At 49.1% G+C, this 27,694-nt stretch overlaps 5 protein-coding genes across 6 annotated transcripts; 1 reads left to right on the top strand and 4 right to left on the bottom strand.

The window, feature by feature from the left end:
• The first annotated feature begins 49 nt into the window (after positions 1-49).
• LOC130391413 (acyl-CoA dehydrogenase family member 11-like) lies at positions 50-18,844 on the top strand. 2 transcript variants are annotated; one of them, XM_056601542.1, is made up of 12 exons: positions 50-170; positions 3,613-3,911; positions 4,044-4,267; positions 4,620-4,719; positions 4,899-5,016; positions 5,767-5,909; positions 15,177-15,327; positions 15,980-16,118; positions 16,476-16,643; positions 17,128-17,221; positions 17,736-17,924; positions 18,702-18,844. In XM_056601542.1, exons 2-12 carry the CDS (start codon positions 3,624-3,626, stop codon positions 18,768-18,770), a joined length of 1,683 nt encoding a protein of 560 aa, XP_056457517.1. In that variant the 5' UTR covers positions 50-170; positions 3,613-3,623; the 3' UTR covers positions 18,771-18,844. The 2 variants fall into 2 exon arrangements, with proteins under 2 accessions (XP_056457517.1, XP_056457516.1); XM_056601541.1 differs by having other exon boundaries at positions 51-170; positions 4,041-4,267.
• LOC130391415 (E3 ubiquitin-protein ligase TRIM39-like) lies at positions 295-2,982 on the bottom strand. The gene is made up of 2 exons (XM_056601544.1): positions 2,138-2,982; positions 295-2,038 (listed from the first exon to the last, which is right to left on the bottom strand). The coding sequence occupies exon 2, from the start codon at positions 2,035-2,037 to the stop codon at positions 415-417; it is 1,623 nt and encodes a 540-aa protein (XP_056457519.1). The 5' UTR covers position 2,038; positions 2,138-2,982; the 3' UTR covers positions 295-414.
• LOC130391416 (zinc finger protein RFP-like) lies at positions 9,671-11,687 on the bottom strand. The gene has a single exon (XM_056601545.1). It carries the CDS (start codon positions 11,289-11,291, stop codon positions 10,275-10,277), a length of 1,017 nt encoding a protein of 338 aa, XP_056457520.1. The 5' UTR covers positions 11,292-11,687; the 3' UTR covers positions 9,671-10,274.
• Positions 18,845-20,154: 1,310 nt separating the features above from the next.
• On the bottom strand, positions 20,155-22,651 carry LOC130391419 (E3 ubiquitin-protein ligase TRIM39-like). Its single transcript, XM_056601548.1, has 2 exons — positions 22,525-22,651; positions 20,155-22,422 (listed from the first exon to the last, which is right to left on the bottom strand). Exon 2 carries the CDS (start codon positions 22,419-22,421, stop codon positions 21,057-21,059), a length of 1,365 nt encoding a protein of 454 aa, XP_056457523.1. The 5' UTR covers position 22,422; positions 22,525-22,651; the 3' UTR covers positions 20,155-21,056.
• A 2,087-nt stretch (positions 22,652-24,738) lies between these two features.
• On the bottom strand, positions 24,739-26,883 carry LOC130391414 (E3 ubiquitin-protein ligase TRIM39-like). The gene is made up of 2 exons (XM_056601543.1): positions 26,748-26,883; positions 24,739-26,649 (listed from the first exon to the last, which is right to left on the bottom strand). Exon 2 carries the CDS (start codon positions 26,646-26,648, stop codon positions 25,023-25,025), a length of 1,626 nt encoding a protein of 541 aa, XP_056457518.1. The 5' UTR covers position 26,649; positions 26,748-26,883; the 3' UTR covers positions 24,739-25,022.
• Positions 26,884-27,694: the final 811 nt, after the last annotated feature.

A 27,694-nucleotide genomic window follows, 5' to 3' on the forward strand; every position in this document is an offset into this window, starting at 1 on the left:
ACGGTTTATGGGAGGGGCCCCGGGCTCCTTCCCCCCCCCTACCCCTCTGGTCCCTGCGGTGACCTTTGACCGCCTTCCCGGGTCAGATGCATGACTTGGCGGCGAGTAGGTCGAACTTTTACTTTGAAGGTACGAAGCGGACCCCAGAGGAAAGGAAAACAACAGAGACGGTAAGACTTTGTCGTATTTTACACTTTCAACTAACCTAATTGTATTTAAAAAACGATCAGAAAGAAGTCATTGAACATTAAAGAATAGTCTAATCAGTTATATCGATTCATATTTATTTATAGTACACAGTGTAAGTTGCATTTTGTTACACAATGTTGTTAATTAACAGTGAATAGTACGATTCCCATTCAGGAAACATTAGTTATTTTGGTTGTTTGTTTATTTTGTTATCAAACAAAAGGCCTAGTCTGTTTGATTGACAGGTGAGATGATCAGGGGGGCAGAGTTTGTAACTCCTTGATACCATGGACAGAGGAGTGGATAGAGAGGCTCAGTGAAGGTGCAGCCAGTAGCAGAGTAGATATGAACCCTGGCTTCCACATCATAGAAGGAGAGCAGACCCTCATCATAATCAACAAACAACCCCACCTTCTGGAGCTCAGCTCTCAGAGGGAGATCGACAGCAGGGTTATCTCTAAATACCAACTTATCCTTGTTGTAGTAAAGAGTCCAGTAACCGTTCTCAGGGCTTAACCCTGTCCAACCTTTTCTCTCTATGGACTCTCTGGCCACTCCTAACCACCATGCAGTCTTGTCTTTAACCTGGACCTCAAAGTAAAATCTCCCTGAGGAGAAGCTCTGCCTCGTGAGAACACATGTATACCCTGTAAATCTCTTAGGGTTGTCTGGGAGTTTCTTCACTACACCACCATCATGTACTTGTTTCCCATCCTCAGATAGGATGAGTATGGGATTTGCTGTATCAGGATCCAGAGTCACATCCACTTCATACTGCTGGACCCTCTTCAGTTCAGCAGCTTCACGCAGCTTCTTCATCTCCATGTTCAGTGTCTCCTCCAGCTGAACCAGGGATCTCATCAAGGTCCCTGCGTATGACGGAGGACAGACCTCCACCGTGGTCCAGTCCCTGGGGGGTGGAGGATCCTTCAGGGATCTGAAGGCCTGGAGGAAGTGGAGCTGGTCTTTAGTGTGTGAGAGCCGCTTCACCTCTGAGCTTCTATTGGTCAGATCTTCTCTTTCCCGCTCCAGCTCTTTGATGAGGTCTTCAGCTTGTTTCTCTGTGGTTTTCAGTCTCTTTTTAACTTTTTGGTTGAAATCATCTCTGCACTTTTTAACGCGACGCATCAAAGCAGTGAAGACCTGCCCACCATCGGCTATCACTCTGTCTGCGTCTTTCTTGCTATATTCAACTGTGTCTTTTATCTCCTTAATCTTTAGTTTTCTCTCCTGGATCATCAGCTGAACTTCAGCCTCTATCTTCCCCAGCAGGGCCGTCTTCACTTCATATTCCTCCTTTAGAGGTACAACAGGATGGGACTTGTGGTCTGCCTCTGTGCAGTACTGACACACACACTCCTGTTCAGTCTGGCAGAAGAGCTCCAGAAGTCGGTCGTGTTTCTTACACATCCGGTCTTCCAGACGGTCCATAGGCTCGACCAGCCGATGTTTCTTCAGGACTGTGACTCTCTGATGTGGCTCCAGGTGGGTTTGGCAGTAAGACATAAAACACACTAGGCAGGACTTCACAGCCTTCAGCTGGGTCCCAGTGCAGACGTCACAGGGAACTTCTCCTGGTTCAACACAAGGCTGCTCCTTTACTCGTACGGTCGCTCTAAACTGATCAGCCATCTCTGATACAAGGATATTGACCTGTGGATCAGGTCTAGTGTCGAACATCTTGTTACAAATAGGACATTTGCACTGGACTTTTTCATCCCAGAATCTATTAATGCAGGTTCTGCAGAAGTTGTGTCCACACGGTGTGGAAACTGGGCTGCTGAACACATCCAGACAGATGGGACAGGAAAAGTTCTCTTCAGACCAGGAAGTGTTAGCAGAGGCCATCCTAGAAGACAAGTTTCATGTATTGAGATATTCCATTATTGTTCTAATTCCATAAGGGGAAGGTTCAAACTTTTTCTTAAAGTTGTGCTGATTTACTCACCTTGTTGTGGTTTCTGTGTCAGACGATGTTTTCCAAAATGCTTCTTTCCTCCTGAAAGAGAGAACTGCTTCTACGTTGGATGCCTTTGGTTTCTATGATCCTTAAGTTTCGTTTCTTGAACAAGACGTCCCCTCCTCTCCTCCCCTAACAACTGGCTCCTCCCCTAACACATGGCTCCGCCCCCACGGACACACGGTTCACTGTCGTTTCAACTTTCACACTCTGGCTTTGGGTGCATTCATGCGCTGTAATTCAAATATGTTGATATGTTTTAAAAAGTAAGAAACGCAATATTTAACAAAACACTGTATCTGGGATTAAGACCTATACAAAAACAATTGACATGTCTTGACTATTTCTGAGGGTTGTATTTTTCTTTACAGTCTTCACAAAAACAACCCGCTCCCTATATGCCCAGGGTATGTGTGCTAGTATGTTTTGTGATTTAATATTGAGTTAACCCTGTGTCACGCCGCGTCCTGCTACGCGCCGCGGTCCAACACTCCCATCTAGTGGCCACTTGACGCCACTGTACCTCATTCTTCCGTCACACCTGTCTTCAATCATCAATCTCCACTTCCTACTTCAGCCGGGGATCTCCATCCAGCCGGCGCCAGTTCGTCGTTTACAACTACCCAGTTCGTATTGGTCCTACCAGCATTCTCTAGACCCAGTTCAGTGTTCCCGTTCTCTTGATAACCCTCTCCCCTCTTCCCTTGTTCTCCGTCCGTCACTCTGCCTACCTGTTGCCAAACCCCTGCCTGCCTGACTACCCGCCTATCATCGAGTCCTTGCCTGTCTGACTGCCTGCCTGACTGTCTGCCTGATGCTGAACCCTCGCCTGCCTGACTGCCGCCTGCTTCGCCCCAGCTTGTCACCTACTACCCCGTGTCCCAATAAACCCTGTTTCCTATTACCCTGTCTCTGCCTCCCCATGTCCAGCGCTTGGGTCCCCTCGCCCTGTTCCTTAACACCCTGGTAGTTACATAAGGCTTAACTCCCAGACTCTAACCTCATAAAGCAGCTGCATCATGTGACTCGGGGTGGGGCAGACGGACCAGACCAACAGGTTCACTATTCAGAGACAACACAGTCAATGCCAGCACAGAGAAAAACAAACAGCGAAACAGATCTAAAATGTGCCGTGGCAGTTAACAATGTCACTTTATAACTGATGGTGCATTATGGGTAGCCTTTATGTGCCAGGGACAAACGGTGTGAAAGTCTGAAGTGACGGACTGGTTTCGTAGTTTAGTTCTAGTTATTTCGGGTTATCAAGGTGTGATTGAGCCAGATGAAAACACTGGAAAACACTTTTTGGGTACGATGGCTGTGGGAATCATGTATGGTTCTTTATACACACAAACACAGGAAACGCACAAACACAAACAGGTATCAACATACCAACAACACGGCCCCAAAAAATAAGTCTCTCTCTCCCTCTCTCCCTCCCTCCCTCCCTCCCTCCCTCTCAGCTGTGACCAACATGTCCGCCGGGTCGATGCGTCTGAACCACAACACGAGTGCAGCCTGGCTGAGGTTCCTCCTCCGGGGTCAGCCCACCTGTAGACCCGCCCTGCAGGTCAGAGGGGTCAGCGCCGTCCAGCCAGGGACCTCTGCCCCCGACGAGGCCGCCGCCCGGGACCCCCACTCCCCCCCGCTGTTCTCCAGATCCAGGACCGGTCGGTTCTTCCAGGCCCAGCCTCAGCTGAAGAACCCCTTTCTAGAAGACCCTCTGTTAGGGAGGTACCTCAGGAGACACCTGCCCCCCCAGGTAAGGATCAGACGCTGCTGAAGGCTAGGCAGTGTTTGAATAGTGTGGTCAACACATTGGAAACGTTGATGTAGTCAGTAAGTGATGACTAACACAAAGGATGAGGCTAGATGCTCTGTGTGTCTCCAGCAGGCCGTGTTCTCAGACCTGCAGGCGTTTGGGGAGAGGATCTCAGGTGAGGTGGACGCCTGGGGGCGAGAGTGTGAGGTCAACCCCCCCAGGCTCGTCCCCTTTGACCCTTGGGGTAGAAGGGTGGACCACATCGTGACCTCGCCCGCCTGGCAGCGCATGAAAGAGCTGTCTGCCAGGGAGGGGCTGGTTGCCATCGGCTACGAGAGGTCGTGTGGTGAATGGAGGTCAGGGGAATCCAACTCTCGTTTACATGCTGCGTCTCTTTTGTGTTACTGCTCGGTACGTTCTGCGGTGATTCCCATGTTTCCCATCCGGGATGAAGAAGGTACATCTGATATTAATATTCAGATTTGCATCCCTTTATGAACGGGTCAAGTGTGAAACTCTAGTCTGAGGTTACACCATATTTAAGATCCTGGTTATCATGGCCACGTCTGTTTCTCCTTCTCTCTGTCTCTCTGTCCGTCTCTCTGTCGGTCTCTCCTTCTCTCTGTCTGTCTCTCCTTCTCTCTGTCTCTCTGTCTCTCCGTCTCTCCTTCTCTCTGCCTGCCTGCCTGTCTGCCTGTCTGTCTGTAGTCGCGTCCACCAGGTGAGTAAGCTGTTCCTCTACTCCCCGTCGTCCGGTCTGTTCACCTGTCCTCTGGCCATGACCGACGGAGCGGCCAAGGTCATCCAGGTGTGATACTGATCGATTCACCTCTCTGCTCTTTGAGCTGCACACTGTTCCACTAGTGACCGTCTGGGGACACAAGTGCAGTAATAATAATAGTGATAACTGTAATAGTTATTAGTGAATGTTGTGTATAAGTGGATCGTGAAGCAGTTTGTTCGTTAACCAATCACGGCGCGCCGCAGTCTCTCGGGGTGCCGCCGGCCGTTGACTCCGCCTACAGGAGGTTGACCTCTCGCGACCCCGAGCGGTTCTGGACGTCTGGCCAGTGGATGACCGAGCGGAGGGGCGGATCGGACGTGGGTCAGTAGTCGGAGCTCCACTCGTCATCCTGCCTCGTAAACGCCAACAGAGACGAGTGACAAAGTTGTGTTGTATTACTTTATCTGTATTATATATCTTTATCTGTATTATATATCTTTATCTGTATTATATTACTTTATCCGGACGGTTTGAGTCCAATCTTAAGGAGCCTAACAATAGTTCAATAAAGTAATTTGTCTGTATTTAGTTTTTATTGTAGTACATTTTATTTAGCTTTTCACGTTGTCCTTCTCCGTTGCAGTGATGTTTATTAATACGGCTTCCTGGCTGGTTGAGATGGCCAAAAAATGAGTGTAATTGATACGTTATGATTTATTCTCCCCCCTATCTTGAATATCGTTTCCCCCCCGATGTCTGTCCCTGCGGTCGATATGCTGGTCAGTACCGTACGCCGCGGTCGGTACCGTGCGCCGCGGTCGGTACCGTGCGCCGCGGTCGGAACCGTGCGCCGCGGTCGGTAGCGTACGCCGCGGTCGGTACCGTGAGCCGCGGTCGGTAGCGTGCGCCGCGGTCGGTAGCGTACGCCGCGGTCGGTAGCGTACGCCGCGGTCGGTACCGTGCGCCGCGGTCGGTACCGTGCGCCGCGGTCGGTAGCGTACGCCGCGGTCGGTAGCGTGCGCCGCGGTCGGTAGCGTGCGCCGCGGTCGGTAGCGTGCGCCGCGGTCGGTACCGTACGCCGCGGTCGGTAGCGTACGCCGCGGTCTGACTCGTTCCCTTCCCTCCGTCCAGCCGCTGGCACGGAGACGCTGGCCGAGCCCCAGCCGGACGGGTCCTACCGGCTCCACGGCTTCAAGTGGTTCACCTCCGCCACGGACGCCGACATGACCCTCCCCCTGGGCCGGGTGGTGGGCCGCCATGGATCCACCCCCCCGGTACGGCCCCGCCGTCCCCGCAGATCCAGACCTGTCGTCTGTTAACGGCCCCGTGACATGCCACCAGGTGACGTCACAGGTGGACACGCCCACCTGTGATGTCATAAGGGGTCGTTTTCCAAACGGTAAATCACCCCACACCTGGTGGCCGGTCATGTGACCTCATTAACGGGACTTCAGAGACGTTCTGCTGTCTAGCTTTGTTTGTTTTGCCGGTTAAAATAGTCCCGTTATTTTGGCAGATTATTTTACAGAATCCTTCAGTTTAGTCCGATGGTCGAAGCCTTTAAGCAAACTGAAAATCTGCCACCATTGGAAAAGAGAAGGGATTGATTCATGGTCAATATTTAGATTAGATTAGATAACTCTGGGTTAATCCCCCGGAGGGGAAATTCTTGTGTTACAGCATTGCAGCAGTCAAGGAAGAGATACAAGATATAATGCAGAGTAGTGCTAAAGTAAATGCTACAGTAATACGAAGGAAATGATAAAGTAAGCGCTACAGTAATGCTAAAGTAATGCTAAAGTAAATGCTACAGTAATGCTAAAGTAAATGCTACAGTAATGCCACAGTAATGCAAAGGAAACGCTAAAGTAAATGCTACAATAAAGCTTAAGTAATGCTAAGGATATGCTAAAGTAAATGCTACAGTAGTGCTAAAGTAATGCTAAGGTAATGCTAAAGTAAGTGCTATTCACCCCAAAAGTAGTTGCAACCCTTTTATATCAAGGTGAAAGATCATTATCAGTACCTCCTCTGGTGCAGCGATCCCAAACATCTCTAACCGTCTTCTGACTCCTCCCCCTCCCCGTCTGACTCCTCCTCCCCCCGTCTGACTCCTCACCGCTGGTGAGATCCTGCTCCTGGTTCATGCTCCTGTTGCTGGTCTGGCCCTCAGAGACACACCCACAGAGTTTTAGAGAACTACAGAAGAACACAAAGACGATTAAATACGCTTCAGTAGGCGTCCAGGCCACTAGAGGTCATGATGGGACCCATAAATAAGTCAAGCACTACAGAAACCATCGTTCATCAACATAACCTGTGGATGAATGATTACATGTTATACCTGGTGTGTGTGTGTGTGTGTGTGTGTGTGTGTGTGTGTGTGTGTGTGTGTGTGTGTGTGTGTGTGTGTGTGTGTGTGTGTGTGTGTGTGTGTGTGTGTGTGTGTGTGTGTGTGTGTGTGCGCAGGGTGTTTAAGGGGGGGGAGGACGTGCGGTTAATGCGGCCGGCGTCGCCCGTCTCCCAGACGCCCGACACCCAGCAGGAGGCGGAGAAGGGCCCCGCCCGCATGGAGCCCGACACCACCCAGCCGGGGACCAGCCGCGAGGTCACCGGCAGCATGGTCTCCATGATGAGGTCAGCATCCGGGGCGTCATGGCAACGCTGGGCTGGGGTTCAGAGAGGGAGAGGAGGGACGGTCCAAGTGATGAGGGCTGTTTTGGTATCCTTGGGCTCTCTCTCTCTCTCTCTCGCTCTCGCTCTCGCTCTCGCTCTCGCTCTCGCTCTCGCTCTCGCTCTCTCTCTCTCTCTCTCTCTCTGTCTCCTCTCTCTCTCTCTCTCTGTCTCCTCTCTCTCTGTCTCTCTCTGTCACTCTCTGTCTCTGTGTGTTCACTCTCTCTGTCTCCTCTCTTACTGTCTGTGTCTGTCTGTCTCTCTCTGTCTCTGTGTGTTCACTCTCTCTCTCTCTCTCTCTCTCTCTGTCTCTGTCTCTGTCTCTGTCTCTCTCTCTCTGCAGGACGATGTTGCGTTATTTCTTCCCTCCTGATTTCCGGATCCCTAAGGACGATGTGAACGGTATGACGGCGGAGGAACTGGTGGCGTTCCCTCTGGTGAGCTCCGCCCCCGGCCGCCATCTTGGTCCTCAGTCTCTGATCTCAGGACGTCCCCCGAACCACCTGACTAGTCTCCCAGTAGAACTAGGATATGTACCAAGACTGATGGTCAGATTGTGGATTAGTAATGGGATAGTTCATTATTTTTTCGTATTATTTACTCTTATTTAAATGTATCCATTTGTGTACTACTACTACTACTACTTCTAGTACTACTACTACTACTACCATGACGGCTACTACACTACTGTTCCTACCAATACTCCTGCTATACTACTACTGTTATCACTACTACCGCTACCGTACTTCTACTGCTACTATACTACTACTGTTATCACTACTACCGCTACCGTACTTCTACTGCTACTATACTACTACTGTTACTACTGCTGCTACTACACTACTGTTCCTACCACTACTCCTGCTATACTACTACTGTTATCACTACTACCGCTACCGTACTTCTACTGCTACTATACTACTACTGTTATCACTACTACCGCTACCGTACTTCTACTGCTACTATACTACTAATGTTACTACTGCTGCTACTACTACCACTGTTACTACCACTGTTACTACCACTGTTACTACCACTACCCCTCTCTGGTGAGGGCCCCTCTCTGATGAGGGGCCCTCAGCCCATCAGAGAGGGCCCCTCTCTGGTGAGGGGCCCTCACCAGAGAGGGGCCCTCACCAGAGAGGGGCCCTCACCAGAGAGGGGCCCTCTCTGGTGAGGGCCCCTCTCTGATGAGGGCCCCTCTCTGATGGAGGCCCTCATCAGAGAGGGGCCCTCATCAGAGAGGGGCCCTCACCAGAGAGGGTCCCTCTCTGATGAGGGCCCCCATCAGAGAGGGGCCCCCATCAGAGAGGGGCCCCCACCAGAGAGGGGCCCTCCTCAGAGAGGGGCCCTCTCTGCTGAGGGCCCCTCTCTGGTGAGGGCCCCTCTCTGATGAGGGCCTCCATCAGAGAGGGGCCCTCATCAGAGAGGGGCCCTCCCCAGAGAGAGGCCCTCAGGACCGTACAAACGTCTTCATCGGCGCTCCTTTCATTTCGCTCTTCGCTCTCTGCCGGTTCTTGATGGTTTCAGCCTCCATGGTTCTTTTTATTTGACTTTCCGTTGTGGGCGGGGTCTGTGCGGTCCTGTGGGGACGTCTCCACGGTAACAGGGGTTTGTGTTCCCCTACTTTTATATCCACATATGTTTGTTAACGTTTGAATCGTTGGCTCCTGCTCGTTGGTTCTGAGAGTTGTCTTGTGTTCAGAGGCTTGGGTTTCAACATTAATCACAATATCTGTTTGATCTTCAACCAATTAAGGATCATCTGACTTGCCAATATATATATATATATATATATATATATATATATATATATATATATATAAAGAGGATCCAGTCTGTAATGAAACACTAAGTTTCCCTCCTTTAAAGTCGTGGTCCTGTGGCCACCTGGAGCACCAGACCTGTACTGGGTTTTATCAGTGTGTCTCTGTCTCCAGGTTGCTCTCTGGGGAACTCTTCTGTTTGCTCACCCTTTCAGTGCCCAAGTTCTTCTCTCAGTCTGATTTTTAAAGTCATGAAAAATGTTTTATTAGGCGCTGCATGTGTTTTCAGTCTTTTTGAAAACTCTTTACATGAAATAATAAACCTGGTCCATCGCCCACATAGCGTCGGTTCCTGTCCTTTCTAAACGTGTAAATGATTCTTTATAAAAGTTGTATCCCAAATGCAAGTCATCATTATTAGTTAGACATCCTTATTCAACAATAAAAGGTTAATGGGCCCTGCGGTGACCTTTGACCGCCTTCCCGGGTCAGATGCTAGACTTGGCGAGTAGGTCGAACTTTTACTTTGAAGGTACGAAGCGGACCCCAGAGGAAAGGAAAACAACAGAGACGGTAAGACTTTGTCATTTCGTAGTTTATTGTTTTTGAATTGTTTAGTATTGTATTCGGTACAGATGTTCACATGTAAACTAAGAAGAATATTAGGGACGTCGTAGTGTGTTGTTGTCGCTCCTTAACCCAGACGCGAATGAGAACGTTAAAGGGCCAACATGGTTATGTACACAGTTTAAGGCGCTTTTCGATTCACCAAAAAGTTATAATTATTCTATTTCTCACCGAGCACAACTACAGTATTTAAAACGCACCGTAGTGGTAATGGGAGACTATCTCACGGTCACCCTCCAAGAGGACTTGTCTTTCTTGTCACTAATTGTTAGGGTTAACCCTTAACCATAACCCTATCAAAATAATAATAATAATAAAAATAACATTTTACACTTTGAACTTTTGAAACGATCAGAAAGAAGTCATTGAACATTAAAGAGTAGTCTAATCAGTTGTAATGATTCATGTTTTTTTATAGTACACAGTGTAAGTTGCATTTTGTTACCTTTTGTTAATTAACAGTGAATAGTACGATATGAATGCAGTTCTCTCAGATCTCCCATGGTAGAGATTCCCATTCAGGAAACATTAGTTATTTTGGTTGTTTGTTTATTTTATTATCAAACAGAAGTCTTAGTCTGTTTGATTGACAGGTGAGATGATCAGGGGGTCAGAGTTTGTACCTCCTTCCTGATACCATGGATCGAGGAGTGGATAGAGAGGCTCAGTGAAGGTGCAGCCCGTAGCAGAGTAGATATGAACCCTGGCTTCCACATCATAGAAGGAGACCAGACCCTCATCATAATCAACAAACACCCCCACCTTCTGGAGCTCAGCTCTCAGAGGGAGACGGACACCAGGTTTATCTCTAAATACCAACTCATCCTTGTTGTAGTAAAGAGTCCAGTAACCGTTCTCAGGGGTCCACTCTGTCCCACCTTTTCTGTTGATGGACTCTCTGGCCACTCCTAAACCCCATGCAGTCTTGTCTTTAACCTGGACCTCAAAGTAAAATCTCCCTGAGGAGAAGCTCTGCCTCGTGAGAACACATGTATACCCTATAAATCTCTTAGGGTTGTATGGGAGTACCTTCCTCACACCTCCATCATGTACTTGTTTCCCATCCTCAGACAGGATGAGCTGGGGATGAGCTGTATCAGGATCCAGAGTGACATCTACCTCATACTGCTGGACCCTCTTCAGTTCAGCATCATCACGCAGCTTCTTCATCTCCATGTTCAGTGTCTCCTCCAGCTGATCCAGGGATCTCCACAAGGTCCCTACGTATGACGGAGGACGGACCTCCACCGTGGTCCAGTCCTGGGGGGTGGAGGATCCTTTCAGGGATCTGAAGGCCTGGAGGAAGTGGAGGTGGTCTTCAGTGTGTGAGAGTGGCTTCACCTCTGAGCTTCTATTGGTCAGATCTTCTATTTCCTGCTCCAGCTCTTTGATGAGGTCTTCAGCTTGTTTCTCTGTGGTTTTCAGTCTCTCTTTAACTGTTTGGTTGAAATCATCTCTGCACTTTTCAACACAGCCTATCAGAGCAGTGAAGACCTGCCCACCATCGGCTATCACTCCGTCTGCGTCTTTGTTGCTCAGTTCCACTATGTCTTTGATCTCCTTAATCTTTAGTTTTGTCTCCTGGATCATCTGCTGAACTTCAGCCTCTATCTTCCCCAGCAGGGCCGTCTTCACTCCATATTCCTCCTTTAGAGGTACAACAGGATGGGACTTGTGGTCTGTCACTGTGCACAACAGACACACACACTCCTGTTCAGTCTGGCAGAAGAGCTCCAGAAGTCGGTCGTGTTTTCTTACACATCCTGTCTTCCAGACGGTCCATAGGCTCGACCAGCCGATGTTTCTTCAGGCCTGAGACTCTCTGATGTGGCTCCAGGTGGGTTTGGCAGTAAGATGTAAAACACATTAGGCAGGACTTCACAGCCTTCAGCTGGGTCCCAGTGCAGACGTCACAGGGAACTTCTCCTGGTTCAACACAAGGCTGCTCCTTTACTCGTACGGTCGTTCTAAACAGATCAGCCATCTCTGATACAAGATATTGACCTTGGATCAGGTCTAGTGTCGAACATCTGGTTACAAATAGGACATTTGCACTGGACTTGTTCATCCCAGAATTTATTAATGCAGGCTCTGCAGAAGTTGTGTCCACACGGTGTGGAAACTGGGCTGCTGAACACATCCAGACAGATGGGACAGGAAAAGTTCTCTTCAGACCAGGAAGTGTTAGCAGAGGCCATCCTAGAAGACAAGGATCATGTATTGAGATGTTCCATTATTGTTCTAATTCCATAAGGGGAAGGTTCACCATTTTTCTAAAGTTGTGCTGATTTACTCACCTTGTTGTGGTTTCTGTGTCGACGGATGTTTTCCAAAAGGCTTCCTTTTCCTCCTGAAAGAGAGAACTGCTTCTACGTTGGATGGCTTTGGTTTCTATGATCCTTAAGTTTCGTTTCTTGAACAAGTCGTCCTCTCCTCTCCTCCCCTAACACCTGGCTCCTCCCCTGGCTCCTCCCCTAACACCTGGCTCCTCCCCTAACACCTGGCTCCGCCCCCACGGACCACTGTCGTTTCAACTTTCACACCCTGTCTTAGGGTGCATTCATGCGTTGTAATTCAAATACGTTGATTTTTTTTCAAATGTGTTTGAAACACCATAAATGACAAAACACAGACCAAGAGCTGGTGAAATACTAGAGACATTTTGTGATTTAATGGTGATTTTCTACCGTAACTGGGATTAAGAGCAATACAAAAACACTTGACGTGACTTTTCCTGAGGCTGGTATTTTTCTTTCCAGTATTCATACAAACAAGCTTCTCCCAGTATGCCCAGGGTATATGTGCTAGTATGTTTTGTGATTTAATATTGAGTTAACTTAGTTAACTCAATAGTAGTAGTTCGTAGTAGTAGTAGTAGTAGTAGTAGTAGTTAGTAACGTAGTTCCATAAGGCTTAACTCCCAGACTCTAACCTCATGAAGCCGCTGCATCATGTGACTCGGGGTGGGGCAGACGGACCAGACCAACAGGTTCCCTGTTCAGAGACAACACAGTCAATGCCAGCACAGAGAAAAACAAACAGCAAAACAGATCTAAAATGTGCCGTGGCAGTTAACCATGTCACTCTATAACTGATGGTGCATTATGGGTAGCCTTTCTGTGCCAGGGACAAACAGTGTGAAAGTCTGAAGTGACGGACTGGTTTCGTAGTTAAGTTGTATTTGTTATTCAGGGTTATCAAGGTGTGATTGAGCCAAATGAAAACACTGGAAAACACACTATTTGGGTACGATGGCTGTGTGAATCTTCTATGGTTCTTTATTTCCCTGTTATACAAAAACACAGGAAACGCACAAACACAAACAGGTATCACCAAACCAACAACTCAGCATAAAAAATAAGTCTCTCTCTCTCTCTCTCTCTCTCTCTCTCTCTCTCTCTCTCTCTCTCTCTCTCCTCTCTCTCTCTCTCTCTCTCTCTCTCTCTCTCTCTCTCTTCCCCCCCCCCCCCCTCTCTCAGCTCTGACCAACATGTCCGCCGGGTCGATGCGTCTGAACCACACCACGAGTGCAGCCTGGCTGAGGTTCCTCCTCCGGGGTCAGCCCCCCTGTAGACCCGCCCTGCAGGTCAGAGGGGTCAGCGCCGTCCAGCCAGGGACCTCTGCCCCCGACGAGGCCGCCGCCCGGGACCCCCACGCCCCCCCGCTGTTCTCCAGGTCCAGGACCGGTCTGTTCTTCCAGGCCCAGCCTCAGCTGAAGAACCCCTTTCTAGAAGACCCTCTGCTAGGGAGGTATCTCAGGAGACACCTGCCCCCCCAGGTAAGGATCAGACGAGTCGGGGAGGACGTCGCTGGCCGAGCCCCAGCCGGACGGGTCCTACCGGCTCCACGGCTTCAAGTGGTCCACCTCCGCCACGGACTCCGACATGACCCTCACCCTGGGCCGGGTGGGGGGCCGCCATGGATCCCCCCCCGGTACGGCCCGCCGTCCCCCAGACCCGTGAAGACTGATTACACACACACCCCCTGGACTCACCGCCTACTGGACTCCCTCCCCCCTCCCCTCCCCCCGTTGCAGCACAGTATGCCGTGAGCGATGTGATGCGCCTGTTGGCTGCGTCCGCCTCCCGGTGTCTGAGTTGTGACACCTCCCCTCCCCAACTCCCTTCCCCCCTCCCATATGCGTTTGTGATGTTTTTGATGTGATGCTTATGTGTTGAGGTGTTTTTTTTTTTTGCTAATCCCTACACTGTGCCCCCCATACAGGAGCATAGTTTGGGGTATTGACAATTTTTTTTCCCCCTCGTTCCCTCTTGTCTTAGCTTTGAAACTTTCTTATATAATGCGGGCCGCATGATTCTCCGTGAACAAGCGCCTGACAGTCTCTCCGTCCTGTCTCCCCACACTGTCTTCTATGTTTCTTGGACGGAATGTTACTGGGAATTTTCCTCACTCTCCACCTCATCCCTAACTCTCCACCCCAAGCTGGTGTGTAGTGAGCGTTCTGGCGCCGATTGGTTGCCGTGCATCACCCAAGTGGGTGCTACATATTGGTGGTGGTTAGTGAGGTCCCCCCCTTCTTTTGAGTGTTATTCTGTTTTGCTATATGCTCTGTAAGGTGACCTTGGGTGTCTTGAATGGCGCCTCTAAATAAAATGTATTATTATTATTATGACAGCTGGACACGCCCACCTGTGATGTCATAAGGGGTCGTTTTCCAAAACGGCTTGTAACGGTAAACCACCCCACACCTGGTGGCAGGTCATGTGACCTCTTTAACGGTAAACCACCCCACACCTGGTGGCCGGTCATGTGACCTCTTTAACGGGACTTCAGAGATGTTCTGCAGTCTAGCTTTGTTTGTTTTGCCTGTTGAAATAGTCCCGTTATTTTGGCAGATTATTTTACAGAATCCTTCAGTTTAGTCCGATGGTAGAAGCATTTAACCAAACTGAAATGTTGCTGCCATTGGAAAAGAGAAGGGATTGATTCATGGTCAATATTTAGATTAGATTAGATTAGTTATCGCTGTGTTAATCCCCCGGAGGGGAAGTTCTTGTGTTACAGCATTGTAGAAGCCAAGGAAGAGATACAAGATATAATACAAAGTAGTGTAAAAGTAAATGCTACAGTAATGCTACAGTAATGCAAAGGAAACGCTAAAGTAAATGCTACAATAAAGCTTAAGTAATGCTAAGGATATGCTAAATTAAATGCTACAGTAGTGCTAAAGTAATGCTAAGGAAATGCTAAAGTAAATGCTATTCACCCCAAAAGTTGTTACAACCCTTTTTTATCAAGGTGAAAGATCAGTATCAGTACCTCCTCTTGTGCAGCGATCCCAAACATCTCTAACCGTCGTCTGACCCCTCCCCCTCCCCGTCTGACTCCTCCCCCTCCCCGTCTGAATCCTCCTCCCCCCGTCTGACTCCTCCCCCACCTGACTCCTCCCCCTCCCCGTCGGACTCCTCCCCCTCCCCGTCGGACTCCTCCCCCCGTCTGACTCCTCCCCCCCAGGGCAGCCGGGGTCTGTCCCTGTTCTACGCTGAGGTCCGCCGGGACCCCGAGGGCCGGCTGGAGGGCATCGAGGTCCAGCGGCTGAAGGACAAACTGGGGACCCGCCAGATGCCCACCGGAGCTGCTGCTGGACGGCCTGCCAGCGCACCGGGTCAGTGGCTCCCCCCCCCCACCCCCCACCCAGGGGGCTGACGCACCCGGCAGCCATCTTGGATCTAGACGCTAGCCTGGCGGCCATCTTGGATCTAGACGCTAGACCGGCGGCCATATTGGATCTAAACGCTAGCCCAGTGGCTATCTTCAGGTTCAGGTTCAGGTTCTTAAGAACACACTGAAGAGCGGATCAGGTTCTTTAGAGCAGAGACTGATGAACGGTTCTGGTTCTTAAGAACACACTGAAGAGCGGGTCAGGTTCTGGAGAGCAGAGACTGATGAACGGTTCAGGTTCTTAAGAACACACTGAAGAGCGGGTCAGGTTCTGGAGAGCAGAGACTGATGAACGGTTCAGGTTCTTAAGAACACACTGAAGAGCGGGTCAGGTTCTGGAGAGCAGAGACTGAAGAGCGGGTCAGGTTCTGGAGAGCAGAGACTGATGAACGGTTCAGGTTCTTAAGAACACACTGAAGAGCGGGTCAGGTTCTGGAGAGCAGAGACTGATGAAGGGTTCAGGTTCTTAAGAACACACTGAAGAGCGGGTCAGGTTCTGGAGGGCAGAGACTGATGAACGGTTCAGGTTCTTAAGAACACACTGAAGAGCGGGTCAGGTTCTGGAGGGCAGAGACTGATGCTCTGTGTCCCTGCAGACAAGGGCATGCAGGTGGAGGTGCGGGTGAACATGGAGTGGTTCACGGGGAAGGTGGTGGCAGTGGAGGTGAACAAGAAGAGCGTCTGCTGGAAGGTCAAGTTCGACTACGTCCCGAGATCCACGCCCAAAGACCGCTGGTGAGATCCTGCTCCTGGTTCCTGCTCCTGGTGCTGGTCTGGCCCTCAGAGACACACCCACAGAGTTTTAGAGAACTACAGAAGAACACAAAGACGATTAAATACGCTTCAGTAGGCGTCCAGGCCACTAGAGGGCATGATGGGACCCATAAATAAGTCGAGCACTGCAGAAACCATCGTTCATCAACATAACCTGTGGATGAATGATTACATGTTATACCTGTTATGATCATAATGTGTGTGTGTGTGTGTGTGTGTGTGGTGTGTGTGTGTGTGTGTGTGTGTGTGTGTGTGTGTGTGTGTGTGTGTGTGTGTGTGTGTGTGTGTGTGTGTGTGTGTGTGTGTGTGTGTGTGCAGGGTGTTTAAGGGGGGGGAGGACGTGCGGTTAATGCGGCCGGCGTCGCCCGTCTCCCAGACTCCCGACACCCAGCAGGAGGCGGAGAAGGGCCCCGCCCGCATGGAGCCCGACACCACCCAGCCGGGGACCAGCCGCGAGGTCACCGGCAGCATGGTCTCCATGATGAGGTCAGCATCCGGGGCGTCATGGCAACGCTGGGCTGGGGTTCAGAGAGGGAGAGGAGGGACGGTCCAAGTGATGAGGGCTGTTTTGGTATCCTTGGGCTCTCTCTCTCTCCCTCTCTCTGTCTCCTCTCTGTCGCTCTCTCTGTCGCTCTCTCGCCCTGTCTCTGTGTTCTCTCTGTCTGTCTGTCTGTCTGTCTGTCTGTCTGTCTGTCTCCTCTCTCTCTGTCTGTCTCCTCTCTCTCTGTCTGTCTGTCTCCTCTCTGTCTCTGTGTGTTCACTCTCTCAGTCTCCTCTCTTACTGTCTGTGTCTGTCTGTCTCTCTGACTCCTCTCTGTCTCCTCTTTGTCTCTCTCTGTCTGTGTTCACTCTGTCTGTCTCCTCTCTGTCTCCTCTTTGTCTCTCTCTCTCTCTCTCTCTGTCTGTGTTCACTCTCTCTGTCTCCTCTCTTACTGTCTGTGTCTGTCTTTCTGTCTCTCCCTCTCTGCAGGACGATGTTGCGTTACTTCTTCCCTCCTGATTTCCGGATCCCTAAGGACGATGTGAACGGTATGACGGCGGAGGAGCTGGTGGCGTTCCCTCTGGTGAGCTCCTCCCCCGGCCGCCATCTTGGTTCTCAGGCTAGGCTCTGATCTCAGGACGTCCCCCGGACCACCTGACTAGTCTCCCAGTAGAACTAGGATATGTACCAAGACTGATGGTCAGATTGGGAATTAGTAATGGGATAGTTAATTATTTTTTTGTATTATTTACTCTTATCTAAATGTATACATTTGTGTACTACTACTACTACTACTACTACCATGACGGCTACTACACTACTGTTCCTACCACTACTCCTGCTATACTACTACTGTTATCACTACTACCGCTACCGTACTTCTACTGCTACTATACTACTGCTGCTACTAACTACTACCGTTACTACCACTGTTACTACCACTGTTACCACCACTGTTACCACCACTGTTACCACCACTGTTACCACCACTGTTACCACCACTGTTACCACCACTGTTACCACCACTGCTACCACCACTGTTACTACTCTCCGTACTCTAGTGGCCCGGCCCCTCTAACCCCATCCTCTGGTTGCAGAAGGAGTATTTCCAGCAGTACGAGCTGGGCCTGCAGTCGCTGTGTAACTCGTACCAGAGCCGGGCGGACGCCAAAGCCAAGGCCGTGGAGGAGAAGAGCAGCAACGCCGAGACCAAACTCAAGGAGGCAGACGAGAAGCTGCAGAAGCTGAGGGCCAACATCGTCTCTCTGCTGCAGAAAGTGCAAGAGGTAAAGTCTGGGCTCAGAGGGGAGACGGGGCACCTCTGGGAGACGGGGGGGAGGAGCTTGATGGGGAGGAGCCTGATGGGGGAGGAGCCTGAAGGGGCGGAGCCCCAAGTGGCTGCTGGAAGAATGACAAACAAAACCGTTTATTGGTAGATGGAATCAAAATAAACAAAAATAGTTTAAAACCATTTCTACATCCTTATAATGATCTGTATGGATGGATGAATTGTCTTTTTGTAAAACTCACGAACATTAATAGTATAGATGAACTGCAAAATACCAAGAATCCCTTTGAGGCCGAACCATTCTCCCAGTAAAAAGTATGTTTGACCTTTAACTTTGTAGTAGCAGTACCTTTAACAGGAACTAAAAGGTAAAGTGCTCTCTAACTGATTGTTTAAGGTGAACTAAAAGGTAAACTGCTCTCTAACTGATTGTTTAAGGTGAACTAAAAGGTAAACTGCTCTCTCACTGATTGTTTAAGGTGAACTAAAAGGTAAACTGCTCTCTAACTGATTGTTTAAGGTGAACTAAAAGGTAAACTGCTCTCTCACTGATTGTTTAAGGTGAACTAAAAGGTAAACTGCTCTCTAACTGATTGTTTAAGGTGAACTAAAAGGTAAACTGCTCTCTAACTGATTGTTTAAGGTGAACTAAAAGGTAAACTGCTCTCTAACTGATTGTTTAAGGTGAACTAAAAGGTAAAGTGCTCTCTCACTGATTGTTTAAGGTGAACTAAAAGGTAAACTGCTCTCTCACTGATTCCTCCACCTCCTCCAGGACATCGACATCAACACAGACGATGAGCTGGACGCCTACATAGAGGACCTGCTCAACAGGGGAGACTGAGGCCGACGCCCCCTAAAGACTCTAGCTTTGGTTCTCCTGGGGGCCCTCAGCCCCCCAGAGAGGGGCCCTCAGCCCCCCAGAGAGGGGCCCTCAGCCCATCAGAAAGGGGCCCTCACCCCCACCAGAGAGGGGCCCTCAGCCCATCAGAGAGGGGCCCTCAGCCCACCAGAGAGGGGCCCTCAGCCCATCAGAGAGGGGCCCTCACCCCCACCAGAGAGGGGCCTCAGCCCACCAGAGAGGGGCCCTCAGCCCCCCAGAGAGGGTCCCTCAGCCCAACAGAGAGGGGCCCTCACCAGAGAGGGGCCCTCAGCCCACCAGAGAGGGGCCCTCAGCCCATCAGAGAGGGGCCCTCACCAGAGAGGGGCCCTCAGCCCACCAGAGAGGGGCCCTCAGCCCACCAGAGAGGGGCCCTCACCAGAGAGGGGCCCTCACCAGAGAGGGGCCCTCACCAGAGAGGGGCCCTCACCAGAGAGGGGCCCTCAGCCCACCAGAGAGGGGCCCTCCCCAGAGAGGGGCCCTCAGGACCGTATAAACGTCTTCATCGGCGCTCCTTTCATTTCGCTCTTCGCTCTCCGCTGGTTCTTGATGGTTTCAGCCTCCATGGTTCTTTTTATTTGACTTTCCGTTGTGGGCGGGGTCTGTGCGGTCCTGTGGGGACGTCTCCACGGTAACAGGGGTTTGTGTTCTCCTACTTTTATATCCACATATGTTTGTTAACGTTTGAATCGTTGGCTCCTGCTCGTTGGTTCTGAGAGTTGTCTTGTGTTCAGAGGCTTGGGTTTCAACATTAATCACAATATCTGTTTGATCTTCAACCAATTAAGGATCATCTGACTTGCCAATATATATATATATATATTATATATATATATATATATATAAAGAGGATCCAGTCTGTAATGAAACACTAAGTTTCTCTCCTTTAAAGTCGTGGTCCTGTGGCCACCTGGAGCACCAGACCTGTACTGGGTTTTATCAGTGTGTCTCTGTCTCCAGGTTGCTCTCTGGGGAACTCTTCTGTTTGCTCACCCTTTCAGTGCCCAAGTTCTTCTCTCAGTCTGATTTTTAAAGTCATGAAAAATGTTTTATTAGGCGCTGCATGTGTTTTCAGTCTTTTTGAAAACTCTTTACATGAAATAATAAACCTGGTCCATCGCCCACATAGCGTCGGTTCCTGTCCTTTCTAAACGTGTAAATGATTCTTTATAAAAGTTGTATCCCAAATGCAAGTCATCATTATTAGTTAGACATCCTTATTCAACAATAAAAGGTTAATGGGCCCTGCGGTGACCTTTGACCGCCTTCCCGGGTCAGATGCTAGACTTGGCGAGTAGGTCGAACTTTTACTTTGAAGGTACGAAGCGGACCCCAGAGGAAAGGAAAACATCAGAGACGGTAAGACTTTGTCATTTCGTAGTTTATTGTTTTTGAATTGTTTAGTATTGTATTCGGTACAGATGTTCACATGTAAACTAAGAAGAATATTAGGGACGTCGTAGTGTGTTGTTGTCGCTCCTTAACCCAGACGCGAATGAGAACATTAAAGGGCCAACATGGTTATGTACACAGTTTAAGGCGCTTTTCGATTCACCAAAAAGTTATAATTATTTTATTTCTCACCGAGCACAACTACAGTATTTAAAACGCACCGTAGTGGTAATGGGAGACTATCTCACGGTCACCCTCCAAGAGGACTTGTCTTTCTTGTCACTAATTGTTAGGGTTAACCCTTAACCATAACCCTATCAAAATAATAATAATAATAAAAATAACATTTTACACTTTGAACTTTTGAAACGATCAGAAAGAAGTCATTGAACATTAAAGAGTAGTCTAATCAGTTATAATGATTCATGTTTTTTTATAGTACACAGTGTAAGTTGCATTTTGTTACCTTTTGTTAATTAACAGTGAATAGTACGATATGAATGCAGTTCTCTCAGATCTCCCATGGTAGAGATTCCCATTCAGGAAACAATATTAGTTATTTTGGTTGTTTGTTTATTTTATTATCAAACAAAAGTCCTAGTCTGTTTGATTGACAGGTGAGATGATCAGGGGGGCAGAGTTGTTACCTCCATAATCATGGCGGCCTGGGCAGAGGAATGGATAGAGAGGCTCAGTGAAGGCGCAGCCCGTAGCAGAGTAGATATGAACCCTGGCTTCCACATCATAGAAGGAGACCAGACCCTCATCATAATCAACAAACACCCCCACCTTCTGGTGCCCAGCTCTCAGAGGGAGACGGACAGAAGGGTCATCTCTAAATACTAACCCATCCTTGTTTTAGTAAAGAGTCCAGTAACCCGTCTTAGGGGTCCACCCTATCCAACTTCTTCTGTCGATGGACTCTCTGGCCACTCCTAAACCCCATTCAGTGTTGTCTTTAACCTGCACCTCAAAGTAAAATCTCCCTGAGGAGAAGCTCTGCCTCGTGAGAACACATCTATACCCTGTAAATCTCTTAGGGTTGTCTGGGAGTTCCTCCTCTTCATCTCCATCATGTACTTGTTTCCCATCCTCAGACAGGATGAGTCTGTGATGAGCTGTATCAGGATCCAGAGTCACATCCACTTCATACTGCTGGACCCTCTTCAGTTCAGCATCACGCAGCTTCTTCATCTCCATGTTCAGCGTCTCCTCCAGCTGATCCAGGGATCTCCTCAAGGTCCCTACGTATGAAGGAGGACGGACCTCCACCGTGGTCCAGTCCCTGGTGGGTGGAGGATCCTTCAGGGATCTGAAGGCCTGGAGGAAGTGGAGGTGGTCTTCAGTGTGTGAGAGTGGCTTCACCTCTGAGCTTCTATTGGTCAGATCTTCTATTTCCTGCTCCAGCTCTTTGATGAGGTCTTCAGCTTGTTTCTCTGTGGTTTTCAGTCTCTCTTTAACTGTTTGGTTGAAATCATCTCTGCACTTTTCAACGCGACGCATCAAAGCAGTGAAGACCTGCCCACCATCGGCTATCACTCCGTCTGCGATTTTGTTGTTAAATTCTACTGTGTCTTTGATCTCCTTAATCTTTAGTTTTCTCTCCTGGATCATCTGCTGAACTTCAGCCTCTATCTTCCCCAGCAGGGCCGTCTTCACTTCATATTCCTCCTTTAGAGGTACAACAGGATGGGACCTGTGGTCACCCTCTGTGCAGAACTGACACACACACTCCTGTTCAGTCTGGCAGAAGAGCTCCAGAAGTCGGTCGTGTTTCTTACACATCCTGTCTTCCAGACGGTCCATAGGCTCGACCAGCCGATGTTTTTTCAGGCCTGCGACTCTCTGATGTGGATCCAGGTGGGTTTGGCAGTAAGACATAAAACACATTAGGCAGGACTTCACAGCCTTCAGCTGGGTCCCAGTGCAGACGTCACAGGGAACTTCTCCTGGTTCAAAACAAGGCTGCTCCTTTACTCGTACGGTCGTTCTAAACAGATCAGCCATCTCTGATACAAAGATATTGACCTGTGGATCAGGTCTAGTGTCGAAAATCTTGTTACAAATAGGACATTTGCACTGGACTTGTTCATCCCAGAATTTATTAATGCAGGTTCTGCAGAAGTTGTGTCCACACGGTGTGGAAACTGGGCTGCTGAACACATCCAGACAGATGGGACAGGAAAAGTTCTCTTCAGACCAGGAAGTGTTAGCAGAGGCCATCCTAGAAGACAAAGTTCATGTATTGAGATATTCCATTATTGTTCTAATTCAATAAGGGGAAGAGAGGTTAAAATCTTTCTCAAAGTTGTGCTGGTTTACTCACCTTGTTGTGGTTTCTGTGTCAGACGATGTTTTCCAAAATGCTTCTTTCCTCCTGAAAGAGAGAACTGCTTCCGCGTTGGATGGCTTTGGTTTCTATGATCCTTAAGTTTCGTTTCTTGAACATGACGTCCCCTCCTCTGGCTCCTCCCCTAACACCTGGCTCCGCCCCTACCACCTGGCTCCGCCCCCACGGACACACGGTTCACTGTCGTTTCAACTTTCACTCTGGCTTTGGGTGCATTCATGCGCTGTAATTCTAATATGTTGATATGTTTTAAAAAGTAAGAAACACAATATTTAACAAAAAACTGTAACTGGGATTAAGAGCTATACAAAAACAACTGACATGTCTTGACTATTTCTGAGGGTTGTATTTTTCTTTACAGTCTTCACAAAAACAACCCGCTCCCTGTATGCCCAGGGTATGTGTTCTAGTATGTTTTGTGATTTAATATTGAGTTTACCCTGTGTCACGCCACGTCCTGCTACGCGGTCGAACACCCCCATCTAGTGGCCACTTGACGCCACTGTACCTCATTCTTCCGTCACACTTGTCTTCAATCATCAATCTCCACTTCCTACTCAGCCGGGGATCTCCATCCAGCCGGCGCCAGTTCGTCGTTTACAACTACCCAGTTCGTATCGATCCTACCAGCGTTCTCTAGACCCAGTTCAGTGTTCCCGTTCTCTTGATTACCCCCTCCCCTCTTCCCTAGTTCTCCGTCCGTCACTCTGCCTACCTGTCACCGAATCCCTGCCTGCCTGACTACCCGCCTATCATTGAGTCCTTGCCTGTCTGACTGTCTAGCCTGACGCTGAACCCTCGCCCTGCCTGACTACCGCATGCTTCGCCCCAGCTTGTCACCTACTACCCCGTGTCCCAATAACCTCGTTTCCTTTTACCACGTCTCTGCCTCCCCGTCTGTCCAGCGCTGGGTCCCCACGCCTGTTCCTTAAAGGAGAAATCGGTTTAAAATGGATCTGGGATATGTTTAACGATGATAAGCGAGATGGGATGTTGTTCCAACCATGAGAGGGGCCCTCAGCCCACCAGAGAGGGGCCCCTCACCAGAGAGGGGCCCTCAGCCCCCCAGAGAGGGGCCCTCACCAGAGCGGGGCCCTCACCAGAGAGAGGCCCTCAGCCCCCCAGAGAGGGGCCCTCCTCAGAGAGGGGCCCCCCAGAGAGGGGCCCTCATCAGAGAGGGGCCCTCACCAGAGAGGGGCCCTCACCAGAGAGGGGCCCTCATCAGAGAGGGGCCCTCAGCCCCCCAGAGAGGGGCCCTCATCAGAGAGGGGCCCTCACCAGAGAGGGGCCCTTGGGACCGTATAAATGTCTGCATCGGCGCTCCATTCATTTCGCTCTCCGCTCTCCGCCGGTTCTTGATGGTTTCAGCCTCCATGTTCTTTTTATTTGACTTTCCGTTGTGGGCGGGGTCTGTGCGGTCCTGTGGGGGCGTCTCCACGGTAACAGGGGTTTGTGTTCCCCTACTTTTATATCCACATATGTTTGTTAACGTTTGAATCGTTGGCTCTGCTCGTTGGTTCTGGAGAGTTGTCTTGTGTTCAGAGGCTTGGGTTTCAACATTAATCACAATATCTGTTTGATCTTCAACCAATTAAGGATCATCTGACTTGCCAATATCTATATATCTATAAATATATAAAGAGGATCCAGTCTGTAATGAAACACTAAGTTTCCCTCCTTTAAAGTCGTGGTCCTGTGGCCACCTGGAGCACCAGACCTGTACTGGGTTTTATCAGTGTGTCTCTGTCTCCAGGTTGCTCTCTGGGGAACTCTTCTGTTTGCTCACCCTTTCAGTGCCCAAGTTCTTCTCTCAGTCTGATTTTTAAAGTCATGAAAAATGTTTTATTAGGCGCTGCATGTGTTTCAGTCTTTTTGAAAACTCTTTACATGAAATAATAAACCTGGTTCATCGCCCACATAGCGTTCCTGTCCTTTGTAAACATGTAAATGATTCTTTATAAAAGTTGTATCCCAAATGCAAGTCATCATTATTTTTAGTTAGACATCCTTATTCAACACTAAACGGTTTATGGGAGGGGCCCCGGGCTCCTTCCCCCCCCCTACCCCTCTGGTCCCTGCGGTGACCTTTTGAACCGCCTTCCCGGGTCAGATGCATGACTTGGCGTGCGAGTAGGTCGAACTTTTACTTTGAAGGTACGAAGCGGACCCCAGAGGAAGGAAAACAACAGAGACGGTAAGACTTTGTCGTATTTAAACTTTCAACTAACCTAATTGTATTTAAAAAACGATCAGAAAGAAGTCATTGAACATTAAAGAATAGTCTAACCAGTTATATCGATTCATATTTATTTATAGTACACAGTGTAAGTTGCATTTTGTTACACAATGTTGTAAATTAACAGTGAATAGTACGATATGAATGCAGTTCTCTCAGATCTCCCATGGTAGAGATTCCCATTCAGGAAACATTAGTTATTTTGGTTGTTTGTTTATTTGATTATCAAGCAAAAGTCCTAGTCTGTTTGATTGACAGGTGAGATGATCAGGGGGGCAGAGTTTGTACCTCCTTCCTGATACCATGGACAGAGGAGTGGATAGAGAGGCTCAGTGAAGGCGCAGCCTGTAGCAGAGTAGATATGAACCCTGGCTTCCACATCATAGAAGGAGACCAGACCCTCATCATAATCAACAAACACCCCCACCTTCTGGAGCTCAGCTCTCAGAGGGAGACGGACAGAAGGGTCATCTCTAAATACCAACTTATCCTTGTTGTAGTAAAGAGTCCAGTAACCGTTCTCAGGGCTTAACCCTGTCCAACCTGTTCTGTCTATGGACTCTCTGGCCACTCCTAACCACCATGCAGTCTTGTCTTTAACCTGGACCTCAAAGTAAAATCTCCCTGAGGAGAAGCTCTGCCTCGTGAGAACACATGTAAACAAGTTAAATCTCTTAGGGTTGTCTGGGAGTTTCTTCACTACACCACCATCATGTACTTGTTTCCCATCCTCAGATAGGATGAGTATGGGATTTGCTGTATCAGGATCCAGAGTCACATCCACTTCATACTGCTGGACCCTCTTCAGTTCAGCAGCTTCACGCAGCTTCTTCATCTCCATGTTCAGTGTCTCCTCCAGCTGAACCAGGGATCTCATCAAGGTCCCTGCGTATGACGGAGGACAGACCTCCACCGTGGTCCAGTCCCTGGGGGGTGGAGGATCCTTCAGGGATCTGATGGCCTGGAGGAAGTGGAGCTGGTCTTTAGTGTGTGAGAGCCACTTCACCTCTGAGCTTCTATTGGTCAGATCTTCTCTTTCCCGCTCCAGCTCTTTGATGAGGTCTTCAGCTTGTTTCTCTGTGGTTTTCAGTCTCTTTTTAACTTTTTGGTTGAAATCATCTCTGCACTTTTTAACGCGACGCATCAAAGCAGTGAAGACCTGCCCACCATCGGCTATCACTCTGTCTGCGTCTTTCTTGCTATATTCAACTGTGTCTTTTATCTCCTTAATCTTTAGTTTTCTCTCCTGGATCATCAGCTGAACTTCAGCCTCTATCTTCCCCAGCAGGGCCGTCTTCACTTCATATTCCTCCTTTAGAGGTACAACAGGATGGGACTTGTGGTCTGCCTCTGTGCAGTACTGACACACACACTCCTGTTCAGTCTGGCAGAAGAGCTCCAGAAGTCGGTCGTGTTTCTTACACATCCTGTCTTCCAGACGGTCCATAGGCTCGACCAGCCGATGTTTCTTCAGGCCTGTGACTCTCTGATGTGGCTCCAGGTGGGTTTGGCAGTAAGACATAAAACACACTAGGCAGGACTTCACAGCCTTCAGCTGGGTCCCAGTGCAGACGTCACAGGGAACTTCTCCTGGTTCAACACAAGGCTGCTCCTTTACTCGTACGGTCGCTCTAAACTGATCAGCCATCTCTGATACAAGGATATTGACCTGTGGATCAGGTCTAGTGTCGAACATCTTGTTACAAATAGGACATTTGCACTGGACTTTTTCATCCCAGAATCTATTAATGCAGGTTCTGCAGAAGTTGTGTCCACACGGTGTGGAAACTGGGCTGCTGAACACATCCAGACAGATGGGACAGGAAAAGTTCTCTTCAGACCAGGAAGTGTTAGCAGAGGCCATCCTAGAAGACAAGTTTCATGTATTGAGATATTCCATTATTGTTCTAATTCCATAAGGGGAAGGTTCAACTTTTTCTTAAAGTTGTGCTGATTTACTCACCTTGTTGTGGTTTCTGTGTCAGACGATGTTTTCCAAAATGCTTCTTTCCTCCTGAAAGAGAGAACTGCTTCTACGTTGGATGCCTTTGGTTTCTATGATCCTTAAGTTTCGTTTCTTGAACAAGACGTCCCCTCCTCTCCTCCCCTAACAACTGGCTCCTCACCTAACACATGGCTCCTCCCCTAACACCTGGCTCCGCCCCACGGACACACGGTTCACTGTCGTTTCAACTTTCACACTCTGGCTTTGGGTGCATTCATGCGCTGTAATTCAAATATGTGATATGTTTTAAAAAGTAAGAAACGCAATATTTAACAAAACACTGTATCTGGGATTAAGACCTGTACAAAAACAATTGACATGTCTTGACTATTTCTGAGGGTTGTATTTTTCTTTACAGTCTTCACAAAAACAACCCGCTCCCTATATGCCCAGGGTATGTGTGCTAGTATGTTTTGTGATTTAATATTGAGTTAACCCTGTGTCACGCCGCGTCCTGCTACGCGCCGCGGTCCAACACTCCCATCTAGTGGCCACTTGACGCCACTGTACCTCATTCTTCCGTCACACCTGTCTTCAATCATCAATCTCCACTTCCTACTTCAGCCGGGGATCTCCATCCAGCCGGCGCCAGTTCGTCGTTTACAACTACCCAGTTCGTATCGGTCCTACCAGCATTCTCTAGACCCAGTTCAGTGTTCCCGTTCTCTTGATAACCCTCTCCCCTCTTCCCTTGTTCTCCGTCCGTCACTCTGCCTACCTGTTGCCAAACCCCTGCCTGCCTGACTACCCGCCTATCATCGAGTCCTTGCCTGTCTGACTGCCTGCCTGACTGTCTGCCTGATGCTGAACCCTCGCCTGCCTGACTGCCGCCTGCTTCGCCCCAGCTTGTCACCTACTACCCCGTGTCCCAATAAACCCTGTTTCCTATTACCCTGTCTCTGCCT

Source organism: Gadus chalcogrammus, chromosome 11, assembly GCF_026213295.1.
Source record: "Gadus chalcogrammus isolate NIFS_2021 chromosome 11, NIFS_Gcha_1.0, whole genome shotgun sequence".
In the NCBI taxonomy this organism is placed as follows: Eukaryota; Metazoa; Chordata; class Actinopteri; order Gadiformes; family Gadidae; genus Gadus; species Gadus chalcogrammus.

Excerpts from the sequence above, each read along its gene's own strand:
- LOC130391414 (XM_056601543.1), bottom strand. The coding sequence starts at position 26,648 with ATGGCCTCTGCTAACACTTCCTGGTCTGAAGAGAACTTTTCCTGTCCC.
- LOC130391413 (XM_056601541.1), top strand. The coding sequence starts at position 3,624 with ATGTCCGCCGGGTCGATGCGTCTGAACCACAACACGAGTGCAGCCTGG. Across the intron at positions 16,119-16,475 it reads TCCACGCCCAAAGACCGCTG|GGTGTTTAAGGGGGGGGAGG; the intron begins GTGAGATCCTGC and ends GTGTGTGTGCAG. Across the intron at positions 17,222-17,735 it reads AGCTGGTGGCGTTCCCTCTG|AAGGAGTATTTCCAGCAGTA; the intron begins GTGAGCTCCTCC and ends CTCTGGTTGCAG.
- LOC130391416 (XM_056601545.1), bottom strand. The coding sequence starts at position 11,291 with ATGATCCAGGAGACAAAACTAAAGATTAAGGAGATCAAAGACATAGTG.
- LOC130391419 (XM_056601548.1), bottom strand. The coding sequence starts at position 22,421 with ATGGCCTCTGCTAACACTTCCTGGTCTGAAGAGAACTTTTCCTGTCCC.
- LOC130391415 (XM_056601544.1), bottom strand. The coding sequence starts at position 2,037 with ATGGCCTCTGCTAACACTTCCTGGTCTGAAGAGAACTTTTCCTGTCCC.